This window comes from Numenius arquata, chromosome 3 (genome assembly GCF_964106895.1).
Source record: "Numenius arquata chromosome 3, bNumArq3.hap1.1, whole genome shotgun sequence".
Classification (NCBI taxonomy): Eukaryota; Metazoa; Chordata; class Aves; order Charadriiformes; family Scolopacidae; genus Numenius; species Numenius arquata.
The window spans coordinates 29602975-29617206 of record NC_133578.1 but is presented as its reverse complement, the minus strand read 5'-3'; the positions used below and the strand labels follow the sequence as shown (position 1 = coordinate 29617206).

General features: G+C 38.2%; 1 protein-coding gene across 1 annotated transcript in view; it reads right to left on the bottom strand.

Moving 5' to 3' along the window:
• Window positions 1-1068: 1068 nt before the first annotated feature.
• The window catches only part of ADAM23 (ADAM metallopeptidase domain 23), a 79376-nt gene continuing 66212 nt past the window's right edge, over window positions 1069-14232 (bottom strand). Inside the window, exon 25 of the mRNA XM_074145246.1 lies at window positions 1069-1181. Coding sequence (XP_074001347.1) covers window positions 1069-1181 — 113 coding nt within the window. The remainder of the gene's footprint in view (window positions 1182-14232) is intronic.

The following is a 14232-nucleotide window of genomic DNA, read 5'->3' as shown; positions in this document are numbered from 1 at the left end:
TCTGTGATAAATCTGAGAGGGTGTCACTTATCTTACATTATATTACGGAAAATCTGTATAACAGCCAAAAAAAGTAATCCAGACTTATAGTCAATACATAGATACGCATTTATACATTTTAATTGGTTTTGGTTTCAAGCATACAAACTTTAGATCACATCTGTTTGGCGTCAGAACTCCCTGCATCTGCATGCTATTATCTGCCTTTTTTGAGCAAGCCCAGAACATCTGCTGTACAACATGCTAAAGGAAAAAAAGGGGAGGAAAAAAACCCAAAACCAAACCCAACATCAAAAATAGATTTACATAAAGAATAGAACCTTTTTTATATGGAAATCCTTTTCCCTCATATATATATATATTTATATATAATCTGTGAAAATGATACATCAATATCTTATTTCCATATTTACACTTTTTCCTTCTTGGAAGAATTCCATCCATCACTCGATAGCTTCCATACCCAACAGACTCCAGGTCCAGGAGACCACAGGGTGGACAGGGAGTTCACAGAGCTCCCTCTGAAGGAGGGAGTCTTCTGAAGTCCAGCGGCAGAACACACTGCGTGGCTGGAAAAGCTATCGGAGCCTGGTATCAGCTTCCCAGTGGTTTGTATTTATTGGGCTGCAGATTCTGCTTGGGGTCAGCTTGCTAGCTTGGTTGGTTGTATGTGAGCCATGCAGGTTACCCTTTCAAAATTAGCTCCTCATGCCACTGGAGTTTGATAAGAAAAAGGAATTCATGCGAACTCAAGTGAAGTTAGAGTGCCAGCAGGCTGGGAAAAAAATCTTCTGCTATTTTGTTGTTTTGGAACAGTTCTCTTATTGCACTTGGTCTGTGTGTCTCCTCCTTTGTTTGAGGAAAGAAAAAAACCACCTGATTTTGAAACAGTTTGCTTGTAACGCTTGTCAGTTAATTTTAATGAGACAAAGGTGAATGGAGGAAATATTTTGAACTTATCTCCAAAAAGGACAGTCTTCTACCACCTCAAATTCCCACAATCCCACAGCATTGTGTTTATAGTTACTGTTTCTCATGTTCTTCCTTACTGATTTAGTTCCCGTGCAGCTACAGCAAAGACATCACGCCAAAATCCAATAGTGCAAGAAGAAGCTTTTTGAATTGCATTTCTTCAAATAGGGCCTTGTTGACTTGGATCGAACCTTCGTTTTTTGACGTTTCTTCCAGGTTGCATCAAAAGGAGATGAAAAGAGAAAAATGCAAGACGTTAGTTAGACATAACAGGAACAAAGCCATTGCCAAGGTCATAGTAAAGTAAAAGGCTCACACTGAGACAGTTTAACAAGTAGTTACTTGTTTTTCCAAGGGGGTAACAATTTAAGGAATTTGGTTGCACGCTTTCTGTAGCACAGTATCAAGTATTGGTTTTCTTATGCAGTTTAAAGATCATGCTGCCATACAGAATTCAATTATTTCTGTAGTACTTCAAGTGGTGCTCTAGATTTGCAGCAGCTTTCAGCCCACAGTAACACGTGTGTCCCCTAGGCCAAGAAAGCATGTGTATACCTAAAGGGAATGAGTCAGAAGTGCCAGTACTGGAAATACATAAGCACACGGAGACTTGAGTTCTCAGAGCAAGTGCCCGTCTCTGGCTATACCAGAACTTAGTTCACATACTCCAGTGTGATGAGAAAGCGAGTGCCTCTGTGAGCTCTTACCACACTATTGACCAAAACTGCTGTGAATCTTAGTAAAGTGCAAAATATAGCAAAAACATTGCATTCGAAGGAGACTGGACAGTTTCGTAAATTATTTGATGAAAATTTAGTGTTAAGAGTGGATAGCAAGTTGGTCAGTGATACATCCAGTCTCCTGCGATACTGATATCCTATGTCAAACAGCAAGACATTAGGAAGCGACAACAAAAGTTGGGTGCAACCTCCCCAGTATCTGGCTTTATGTGGGGCATCAAGCAAGGGGCTCATGCATTTACTTTTAACATTGGGCATATGCACCACTACCGCCACCAAATGACATGCAAAAAATACACAACAGGAATTTATAAATTCCCTAAAGCTACACACCGATCCGAGGATTTTCTATTTTCTGCAGCCCTGCTAACTACCACCACTGCTACAATATTCATAAATATACTATACACAAGGTTTGCCTGGTGGTTTGAGACTAATGGATGAATGCAAAGGGAACTTCTTTTTGAGAAGACTGCCAGAGACTGGCAGTTCTTGGGCATCCTTTGTTTTGTTTTTCCTTTGGGTACCAGTGCCTACATTTTTGTAAGGTGAATGCTTAAGAATTGCTGGTATCTGAAAGATCACTGTATTAATCTTTCAGTCGTTTCCGCTCTAGGAGTACCGTACTAATGCTCCTTTTGAATTGGGCTGACAGAACTTCAGTATCTCAATCCATCCTCCTCTGGACTACAGGTAAATTTGAAATGAGCAGATTATTTTTTCAGGCCAAGTTGCAGAACTGCATGATAGGAAGTATGGATATAATATAACTTGGTTAAATGTGAGTTAAAACCTGCTTTGCATCTGCTTGTCCTGCCACTTTCAATGGGGAAAGAACACATCCACTTCTCTTCCGCCCACCCCCCCCACCCCCCCGCTTTAAATACCGTCTAGCATACTTGAATTCAAACACTACCAATAAGCAACTAATTAGTCCCCTTAAAACAAATCATCAATGCATGTAAAAAATCCAAATGACGTAACTTGTCCTCCTACTCTACGGAAAGTACCATATTCCAGTTTGCTTAAAGAGGACAAGTCATTAAAACATACACTGAATTACATTCTGTTACCTGAGATTATTTTAATCAAAGAAATGAACTTTAAAGTCTTAGAGCAAGGTACAGAGGACAGATGCTATGCTCGCTTCCCAGCACAACTCTTGTAACAAAACTCTTCTGACTTTTATCCTATCAGATCTTTTCTAACTGACCTCCACCAGCGCAGTATATTCCAGGAAGGGCCATCTGCTTGTACGACAGCTCAGACGGCACCCACGCCTTGGGGCAACAGGCAAAGTCTGCTGCACCCTCACCATGCATTCTGTGATCTGTCCAAACCATACATTTACTCATTTTCTAGTTTTATGCAGCAAAAATACACACTTCAAGGAATAAGATACTAACCAAACCACTGCCTTTCTTCACTTAGGATATTCCACTAACAGTGTTGTATGAGAGAGAAACATATGAAGAACTAAAAGAACATTTAACGTAAGAGCCAGAAATAGTCTCTGAAATACAGAACATCAGGTACAGTGTCAATAAGGGAACACAGTACACGTGTGCAAAGCATTAAGAAGAGCCTGCCACATCTCTCTGCTGCAATCGTAGCACTTCTCAGGGGTAGGCAGCCAGGTGTTACCCTGCAGGAACCGGAACTCTGTTCTGATTCCCCAAACTGCTTTAACAACTTCATCCCGAACTACCACCCAATTTAATACTAAAATTAAGACAGTAGTCTTACTTAATCAGCAAACAGAACAAGGCTCTTTCTTCCCCAAGAAAATTACAATAAAAAGAAAGAAACTAGGTGAGTATCAGGTCCTGGATATTTGCACCTCTTCATAGCTAATGCATTACAGTAGTACAAGGTTCCTTTAGTCTGCTTCAGCAAAACAGTAAGGCAGGGGGCAGAAGAGTCCTCTGTGGAAGGACGCGTAGGAAAATGCGGCTGTTTCCTAGATCTTTCTTTATGTGGAAGATCTTAGAACATTTAACTTATTTTCACATTTAATGTTTTAATGCCTCTTTAAATAATGAAGGTCAGCCTTTCAGTCTGTAATCCAACCAGAAAAAGTGTCTCTAACAAAAACAAAGTTATAGGTGCTTCTGTATCAAAAAAGCACACCATGCTACAGCACATCACTGCCTCTCAAACACGGTCATCTTTACAAATGAAAAATATTTCAGAAAAGAAAACTGGTTTCAAAAAGGCTGGATGTGTATAAGAAATACCTTGCTGAGCGCCTCTGTATTTTTTTTTTTTGCCACTAATTAGGAATGTGCCTACAGAGTATATTACTTGCAAATCTGTGCCTTTGTGATCACACAAATGCAAAGCTTTACTTAAGCATTTAAAGATATATCCAAAACCAGTATCTTAATCACTCCAAATAGCTAATGTTTTCATTGGCATTCCTGAAGCATGGTTCAAATGCTGAAGAAGAGATAAATAAATGACCTTTTGCTACAAAACTGATTCAAATTAACAAAATCAGGGACTAAAATTAGCAGATTTATAAAATAAGAGTTTGACCTGCCATTTATTCTAGTAGTTTGGAAAGAAAGTGAGAAAATATCTCAGATTTGCTTCTAATGCTGATGTTTGAGTAGTGATGACGGTATTTAGGTCTGAATACATGTTTTGCAGAGATGCTGGTAAGGGACCGAAACCTTCCTCACAAAGCCACCATTAGCAATCCACTGCCTTATCTTGCAGAAACTTTGGGGATCTAAATGCATCTGCACAGACCAGTTAAAAATTTGGCATCTGTAAAGACTGGGTAAGTCTTTGGTCCATCCATTAATTTTCCATTAAAGGGGCATAAAACCCCGCAGCTCTTCACTTAAGAAATGGTTGCTGGAAATAGAATTGTGCTTAAGATCAACTCTCCTGTCAGCCACTTTTGCATTCTGATATAACAAGAAGCAGCTTTTCATATGCATTTCCACATTACTTTTACTAGCATTGCCTCTTAGCGCTGTTATTACCAAAAATTGCTTAAATATTTTTAAAGTCGGCAACAAAAGCATTTAGTTGGCTTACATTACTGCAGTAGCTTTGCAAAAGTAACTGAATGTATGCTAGGGGAAAAAAAGTGAGCGTAGGCTCCTGAGACTGTGATCACAGCCAATGCAAAAAAGAACTACTCTAATGGTATAAGTGTCCTTCCCATAACGGTCCTATATGAAACACTGTATATTGAAATCTTGGGCAGACTTGCTGCATCAAAATGAACTTCACATTTCGTGAATGCTGTACTTCTGTACATCACCCAGCAGAGTTCAGGTAGGAATACGCAGGACTCCCTTACTGCAGTCTAAACACCAACAGCTGTAAAAGTACTATGCAAGGCTGAACTGAACTAAGATCTACTTCTTAACAAGGTTTCCGCCTTTAACTCTAAGCCACCTGAAATGTGTAATGAAGCTCTATAGCCCCTAAAATTGTCAGTTAACTTTTCCTTTCCTATACTAGCCACACATTAACTTGATTAGAAAAATTAACCTAGGGTTCATTCTTGAAATTGGAGGCTGGTTTTTTTTTTTGTTTGTTTCTCCAAACTTGCATCAAGCCTTCTTTTACACTTCCCCTCCACCCCCCACCCCGCACCACCTCGGTTCATGAACAAAGTTTGCTTAGTTGCAGCTTACGTTTGATATGGACTTGACACCACAGTACCGTATGTTCATATGAACATCTGATAACCTGTGAAACAGAAATCACATCTCCCAGTTTGTAAAGCATTGGCTACCTTCTCTCGTATTTGCAGAGACTAAACATATCACTTGCTTAAAAAGGAAAAGTTAAAATCCTCTTTATTATCCTCATCTGCCCCTCCAGATAGATCTGAAGCAAAGTACCAGAGCATCTACACATGCTAGCCCTTCTTTTGTATAGAAGCTGAAAAGCCTTTCCAGTTCCCCTCTGACCCCCAGAAGAAACATGCACTTCAAGCTGTGAGCTAGGCCAGGCCAGTGTATTTGAGGTTCTGCTACAGAATAAACATTTGTGTCTTGCTCTTTTGAGACTAAGAACTTCAAGAGTCATTTCCAATATGGATCCTCTGTAGGAATAACAAGCTTCTACATTTGGGCAAACAAATGACACCAGGATGCAAAGCTGAACACTTGTGAGAATATTTTGAGAGAAGTGGAACACGAAGGAGAAATAAACAATCAATTAAATACTTTGTTTCAGACAGGGAGGAGTTCTTTTAAAGATCTGTGTTGATGCGAATTCTCGAGCATAGGCGTGCCCCCTCGTGCCCCGTCGGCACCCAGGCTGCTCGCACGGCTGCTGCAGCGCTGATTCTAAAGAGCTACGGTTGTTATGGCACAAGACACCTTAAAAAGATTAAGAGGAAGAAACTGCCTAAAGTTTTTATATTTTAGTGACTTGTACTGTGTTTTCAACAAATTACCTTCTGCAATACAAACATATTATTTAGGGATGAGTACCCTCTGGAAATTATATGAATTGCTAATTAACAGACATAGGTCTCTGATAGCAAAAAAAACTGGTCCAAAAGCATAATATGACATTTCTTTTTTCCAATAAAATCTAGCTTGCTTAATTCCCATGAGGACTTGCAGTATCAGTTTCTAATATTATCGCTCTAAATGTGCGTGCACTGTTATTCTCAATAAATTAAAAATTTTAACAGAAATGGTCATGCAAGCCTTGCAGAAAACTTGTATTTACTTAAAAAGCTACGTGCAGGGAAAAGACAACTCTCAGTTCTGCAACTAAATGAAATCTTTATGTATTTTTTATATGCTTTATTTAGGTTAAAAGATAACTCTCTCCTATAATTTCACATCTAGTAGGATATGATGGAAAAAAATCTAAGTGTCCTTTTATTAGTTAATGCTATAGAATATGTCTAAGTATTACAGAGAGTCTGGGAATAATACTATTAACAGACTAGGCCTTTACACAGAAGAAATCTTACAATCCATCAAATGGAAAGAATCCCTGTTCCTCCTTGTGTTCGCACCACACGCCAATCCATGGCTGTCACTGCATAGTCTAAAATGCGCACCTCATTTGAATTTCTGCCTTTGAACATAGATTTGATGAAACAACGTAACGAATCCAAAATGCATAAATACTAAATTATTTTACTGTTTATAGATATGGGAAATAAAATTCTCAGCCATATGAGACACCATGCAAAAGATATAGGACTGAATTAAAACTATGTTGTTTAGAGCTGCCCTGTAATAACATAAATACTGGAGGCTGACCTAGGGGTATTTATTGTACAAATAAGTGGATTTAATTTATTTAACTGAGACAAAGCTATAAGAAAAAAAAAATACAGCAGCTCAAGGTAAGTCTCTCAGCAGGAACTAAAAAGGCTTATGAAGATCATACACCCATGCTTCAAGATGGATGTTTTGATACATTTTGTATTTAATCTTTTCTCACCAAAGCCAAGGAGGGGCACTGACTCCCACAGCTGATGCGTGCAGCTCTGCAGCTCTCGCCAGTGCCACGGGGCAGCGCAGGGCGTGTTACTTCCTTCAAGAAGTGTTCAACAAGCATTTAGAGAAAAACGAATGCAGCAGGTGCTGGGTCTTTCTGAAAGCACCAACAGTAGCAGGCAGGGCAACATGAAGTAATAATTAATATAATTAACTGTGAATTAACAGATACATATGACCTGATCACTATATTCTACTTTGATAGCCGCCTTAATCAATGAAGGAGTAACTTTTTTTCTTCTCAACTCAGACATGGAATATGAATATAGGCCATATAAAATATTTTTTGAATTATTATAAAAACCTGATTGAGGAATCATGGCTTATTGTTGTATCATGGCTTAATCTTGATTCATGTTATTGAAAAGAAATAGCAACTTGAATACCACGAGAAACTACTTGTTCTTATGCTTAACACTTCCATGATTTGCAAGGTTATAAATACTGATTCTAAATTTAGATGCTTTTTACCAAATATGGACTGTGCATGTAGGCAGCCTTGATGCTACAAACAAAGCAAGAGTTAAATACCTTTGTACGAGACACTCTTTGCTTTAACGGTCACAAGCAGAATGACTAGTGTGTTACTCTGCATAGTCATAAAATGCATTGAAGTAGAATTGGGTGAGAAATGTTTTCATCTTTCAGGAAACAGTTCAAGATTTCAAAATGTTCTCTCTAAACCAGATTTTTTTTTTTAAACAAATGTGACTTTATAACAAAAAGAAATTAAAAAAATCAGTAACCACAAACAAAAGTTAGCTCTGGTAATTCTGAGTCCACTGTGTCAACACATCTGTTACTGAAAACTACTCGGCTGCTACCACCACTCACCATTTACACATGAAGTCTTTAATTATAAAAAAGTTTATCAGTTTGAAAGGACTACTGCCTTCAAAACAAACACTTCTCAAGACACGTATCTTTTGGGGTTTTTAACCCCTGTAGTCAACTTCTGAGAACAATGCTACTTATTGGAGGTGAAAAAAAGACCTTGCTCCCTAAGTGTTAGGGTGAATTCATGATCGTTAAATTCATTCTTTTATTGTTCTTCAGCTTTGCACCCTGGATGGCATCTGCTAGTTTCCAATCCATTTCCTCCTCGCGTAATTCTTTCTCTTTAAAGCAGTTTGTTATAGTTTGGGGGGGAGTTACCTTAGAAATCTTGTAGCAGGAACTCAAAATTTAGTGATGTAAGCAAGAAATAGAAATGCCATAGCCACTGAGAGAAGACATGCGGCATTGCTTACTTAAAGCCCCATCCTGTCCCCCCAAGGACAATAGCTGCTACCAGGATGGCACCAGCGATGGAGCCTATTATAAGATTGGTGGCACTAGGACCTGTGATAAAGGATTATGGTAAGACAGACATAAGAACCAACCACTTTATTCACATTAAGTGAAGCAACTGAAGGGTAGTCAAACAATTCAAGGAACACAGACAGCACACAAGGTGATGTCTCTAGACAATTCCAGCAAGCCCAACTTACTTTTCTTTATCAGTAAGAATGAACAAAGCTGTTGGTCTCTACATTGTGCTATGTTGACTTCTACCGTAGATAAAAATCTAGTGCCAGACAGTAAACTCCACTGTGACTTACTCCATTATCTAGTGAATGAACTGTCAACTGAGGACACTAAGATATTTGTGGGTAATTCCTTAACTTAAAGGAAAAAGGATCAAAGCTGTATGTTTTATGACTACAGAAAATGAGAAGGAAAAAAAACAATCAAAAAGTCTAACTTTTTTCAAACAGTGGTGATGTTTTAATTTGAGCTGAGAGCATCTAGCACCACTTGCTAATCAGAGTCCAGCCTCCCTACAGTTACGTCAATGCTAAATTTACAAACAATTGTTTGACAAAGGCAAAGGATTACATAATAAGGAACAAAAGTTGAAATAAAAGCTGTATTCCCATTAGGCTTTCCAAACATCAAAGCATCTCTTCAACATCCTCAAGAAGCTACTTAACAACAAAGTGGGGAAGGGTGGAGCAGGAAAAAAGAGCAACAAAAAGAAGCAGCACAAAATATGTTTGTGCAATTTTCTGAAGAGGGCAAGAGAACACCTAAAGAAGATACTCATAATTGAGCCCTAAGTGCTCTATTTACACAGGGTGGAGGAAAACTGACAATAGGCTTGAGTAACATTTTAATTGCTCCATACAAAAATTTCCTATTGAGGAGTCTTTGATGTAAAGTTAATTGCATCCGAGATCAAGGCAAAATGAAATGAACCAACAGTTCTTTTGCAGCATATTGCACACTTTTTGTTTAAACATTTACATATCCAGGAATAGCCTTCAAAAACAGTTCTTACCTCCTATCCCAGTCTCCCCAAACCAAGCAATTGGAATTTTCCTATTTTAAATGTTCTGAAACTGAGTTTGGAAAACTGTCAGACAGCTAATGTAAGGAAGAAAAAGGAGCAGCCAGAGATCAGCAAAGGAAAGAGCAACGGCAGCTGCAACAACTGAAAGTTTTAAGCTGTGAGGTTGGTACCACAAACCCTTCTGCCCAGTCCCAGACACTACAATACGTATGTGCCCTAAGTTCTAAAGTTTACTGCAGTGACCTAACTTCATTGCAGCCATTACACGTTTACCGTATCGGTGCTTCTGGAGAGCAGCTTAGCTAAAAGAAAACCAAGGTTTTAAAATTGCTTCCTGCAGTTCCTACACAAAAAGTATTCAGGAATATTAATATGACTTGGACTGAAAAGAAATATAGTGAGCTTTATGGATATAAGCAGTGCACAAATTTGACAACAATAATTTAAAAGCAATTTTTCACCATTTGGAAGAACATATCTTATTTGGACTTACCTTTAAAGTCACACCTGGCTCAAATCAACAGGAGTGACCATGGTGGAGGGTAAATTAATGCTATTCCACAGGCATTATATTCCCAATTAAGGCTTGCTTTCAACAGCAGCCTAATGAGCTACTGTACCTGACTCAAATCTATGGCTTACTCTGGATTTTATCTAATGCTTGCACACAAATTCTTGTACACAACAAAAGACTGAAAACACAGCAAGTAATTTATCTGTAATCAATTTTAGAAATCTTGAAAAACTCTAAAGCCGATTTCTTTCTAGCCATAGAATGGTATCTTCTCACCAAAGAGGTAAATGATTAACTGATTAAAATTGATTGAATGATTAACTGATTACATGATTAAATGATTAACTGACAGTAATATTGTCATAACTTATTTAAGGAAGTACAAATGGCCACTTTTTTACATTCCTCCTCTTACTATGTTCCCTGGTTTTATTTCACAGCACACATCCATTCAACAAACAGCAGTTTGTTCTTTCCATTCAGAAAATCAATATTGATTTTATTTACTATAAATACCAAAGAATTAACCCAAAATTTAAAGATAAAAGGATAATAAATGATTAGGATCAGTTAATAGAAATGTTACTAAAATTATGTTAAATAATAAATGGGTCCTGATAAAAAACACTTTTTGCATCTGACCCAATTTTATGAAGTGTCAGTGACTAAAGAAATGACATTCATTTTTAACACCAAAAAAACCCTGAAAATCAAATGCCAGTGAGAACTAGGCTATCTGCTAGGGAGAGCCTAAGAGCAGAGTAAATGATAGATGGCTGTGGATAAAGGCACATCCATTCCTCTGGAATCATTTTAAAACTGTTCACAGTATGCTGGGAGTGGCAGTTCCTATGAATGCAGAGAACCAGCTATTCTTCCTCGTGAAGAAACTGAAAAGGCTGCATTCAAGTTAAAATTTCACTGATAATCAACAAGACTATAATCTCATTTCTGACTTCAATATAAAAACCCCAAACTAGTGGAATACTTATGATTATTGAACAGCTACCACTTGTTTACCAGAACGGAGTCCTCCCAATTAATGAATTCCAGCTTCGAAATACAGAGATTTAAAAGGATTATTGGTGAGCCGTTTTAAGACTGTGTAGATAAAAGTACTTACAATGGGACTACTTTTACATGTTATACCTTACCTTCAAGATGAATGCCTTATGTTTTATTAAGCATTATCAAGAAAATTGTATTATTAATAATCCAGAATTTTGCTACCACTATGAAGCCCACTTTGCATCAGCTCATTTTAGTTAGTGACATTTATGAAGAAAAGTATAAATCATTATGTTTCAGCTAAATAAGCTTCTCTAGTTACTGGACTCAGATGCTTGACATAAACATGTGCAAACCAAAAATAAGAGGAAGGTTTTAACAACCACTGTATGGTGAGGTCATTTTCCATCCAGACTATCACAAGATGCAACACTTCTGCTATACTTGTTCCTTCTGCCATACTGCTGCTGTAACCTGCAGACACACGTTTATCAGCTCCTGCAACTAACTGAACTGCCACCTGGCACACCACCCTTCCCTGCAAGGTGCCATCTGCCCTGGCACGGTCAGCCCATCATTGCTAGCCATCTCTTAGGACCCTGATACAAATCCTACTGAAGGTGTTAAAACGGAACACACCTTTAGTTGTAGTGGACTTCAGACTACTCCCTAAATCTTCATCATCAGAAGATAGATTCTACAAGAATTAATATGCATTGCTTTGAAACTCTGCTAGTCATAGAAGCAGCAAGTTTACTGCACGTTGTCTTGCAGATAACAACACACTGTGGTGGTTTGATGTTTTCTTTTCTTGCCTGTCACTTTTCTAGCCAAATCCTCTGGTTTCAGTTATCAAAGCTAAGTATCCGTTTTAGGATGAAATCTGGAAAAAAACCAACTCTGCCATTTTGTCCCTCATGATTACTAAAATAAATTCATAAAACATAAAGAAGCTGAAGTTATTTCAGCATTTTGAAGGAAAGGTTGCAATTTGCAAGTGAAGTGGCAAGGAAGAAGGAAGAAGGGCAGGACCTGGCAACAGGTTGTGGTGAACACAACCTCCCCTGCAGCCATTGATGATAACAGCCACCAGGGCCTGAAGGGCATTAAGAACAGAGAGAGTATTTATGTTGCTCATAGGCTTGCTTTAAACAAAGCAACAAAAACTAGCGGCTGCTTGCCTTGAAAATATGTTTGTATCTGAGGGAACCAGACGACAGAGAAAAGACTGACGGGATCCAGGAAAGAAGAACTGATAGAAACAAAAAGAAGAATGAGTCAGGTATCGAGTGATAAGAGGAGAGGAAAGATGAAGAAAAGCTGGAATTGGAGCAGAAGGATACAGGAGCAAGAACTAACGGTCAGGGACGTTGGTCAGAGCTGAGCGGATTGAAAGAGCGGGTAAGGGAAGATAAAAACAGAAGGGTGCAAGGCAGAATGTAAGCAAAAGGCACATGGTCCTCAACCCATAGGTAAATTCTCTGCTCCAGAATTCTGGGTCCCAAACCTCTACAATCTTTGGAGTCTTCAATTTTTAGCAAACAGTTGTAAAAGCCACCAATAAAACACTGATCTGATCTGTCTCAAGCAGATGATCTATTGACTTCTTCCTTCTATTTGTTTTTCTATTAGTTGTCCTCTGTGAGTGCGAAGTCTCTGCTCTTCTGAGAACCTAAGCTGAGTTTCATGCAACAGTCCAGTTCAGCAAAAGCTAAAAAGGTCGTATCTAGGGCTGCAAACTTGCACACAAAATGCTGCTGACCTGAAGACTGCGTGTGCAGCCTTAATGAGAACTGTGTAGGAATGCTTCTCACACAACCTGATTAGAAATCATAAACTCTCTTGTTATGATTCCCCCTTCAGAGAGATGGCACTGTCACACAACAGAGGTAACATACAGCGTTAGAAACACAATGAAGTTGGAAATCCCAGAAGAGCAGAATAAAAGCCATTTACCCTGTAGTTTGCACAATGAATGCAGAAGAGAGTTCTTATATGGACATTTTTATATGTGTATATATACATATAGACACACACAGAGATATATATCATAACCACCGTTAAAACTGAGGTAGTGGGCTAACACTTAAGATTACAGTTTCCTAAAACTATGAAAAGACAATAAAAATTGCTCATACATATTCTACGTAAATTCTATACTTCACCATTCTACTGCCTTGAGGTAACAGAATCCTAACAATGGAACGTTCAAAAGCTTTACTGTAAAACCAGCTGTCTATACTGTTATCAGCAGCTTTCATCTTCCTAGCTAGATCATGTGACCTATTATTAGACTGAAAGCCCCATAGATTGTAATAAACAAGTTCTGCATTTTATGAAATAGTCCACGTTACTCAGTCTATTTTGCAAAATAATCACAAACTTCCATTTTTTCCCATTATGTTTTATAATTTGGTGTAATGGAAACATTTAGACAGTTAATTTTACTGTGACAATGTAAAAATTCACAAACTTATTGTTTTATGCCCCACATTATCCCAGACAGGAGAAGGTTCAACACGGCATGAGCAAACCACATGACACAGACACAGTCAACCACATGACAAATACGGTCACCACATGACAAAGCTCATGGGGTAATACACAGAGGGCTCGGGTGCATACGGTTACCTCACACACTAGGCACCAAACATCAAACTCAAACTAAGAAAAATGCTTACTCTATTCCCCACCCTGTGCCTCCAAAAATCACCCCCAAGGCCAGAATGGTCCCTGCCACTGCACCTATTAGCCTGTTAGTGGCCATGCTCACTGTGTGGAGGGAAAAGGGAAGATTTTTTAAGGAAATGATCACATATATGTCTGATATGAAAACATGAAATAATTCCTCAAAGGAATATTTTACATCATAATCCATCATTGGAGAAACAATTCAAACCTCCTGACAAACCTTTATTTACCAAATAGTGTAGCTTTAAAAAGTCTGAAGTGAGCTATATTTGGTTTTCTTTGAATGCTTCCAAATATTTCAATGAGAAGTTTTCCTGTAAATATAAGACTATTCCTTTTAGCTTGTGATTCTATTGTTTACTTAAAAAGGGAACATCGTCAACCTACCGCTTATTTAAAACAGCCAATTGTAAATAAATCACCTATTAGAAAAATTCCTTTTGATCACCAGAAACTTACTGTATCCATAATATAACTAAGCAA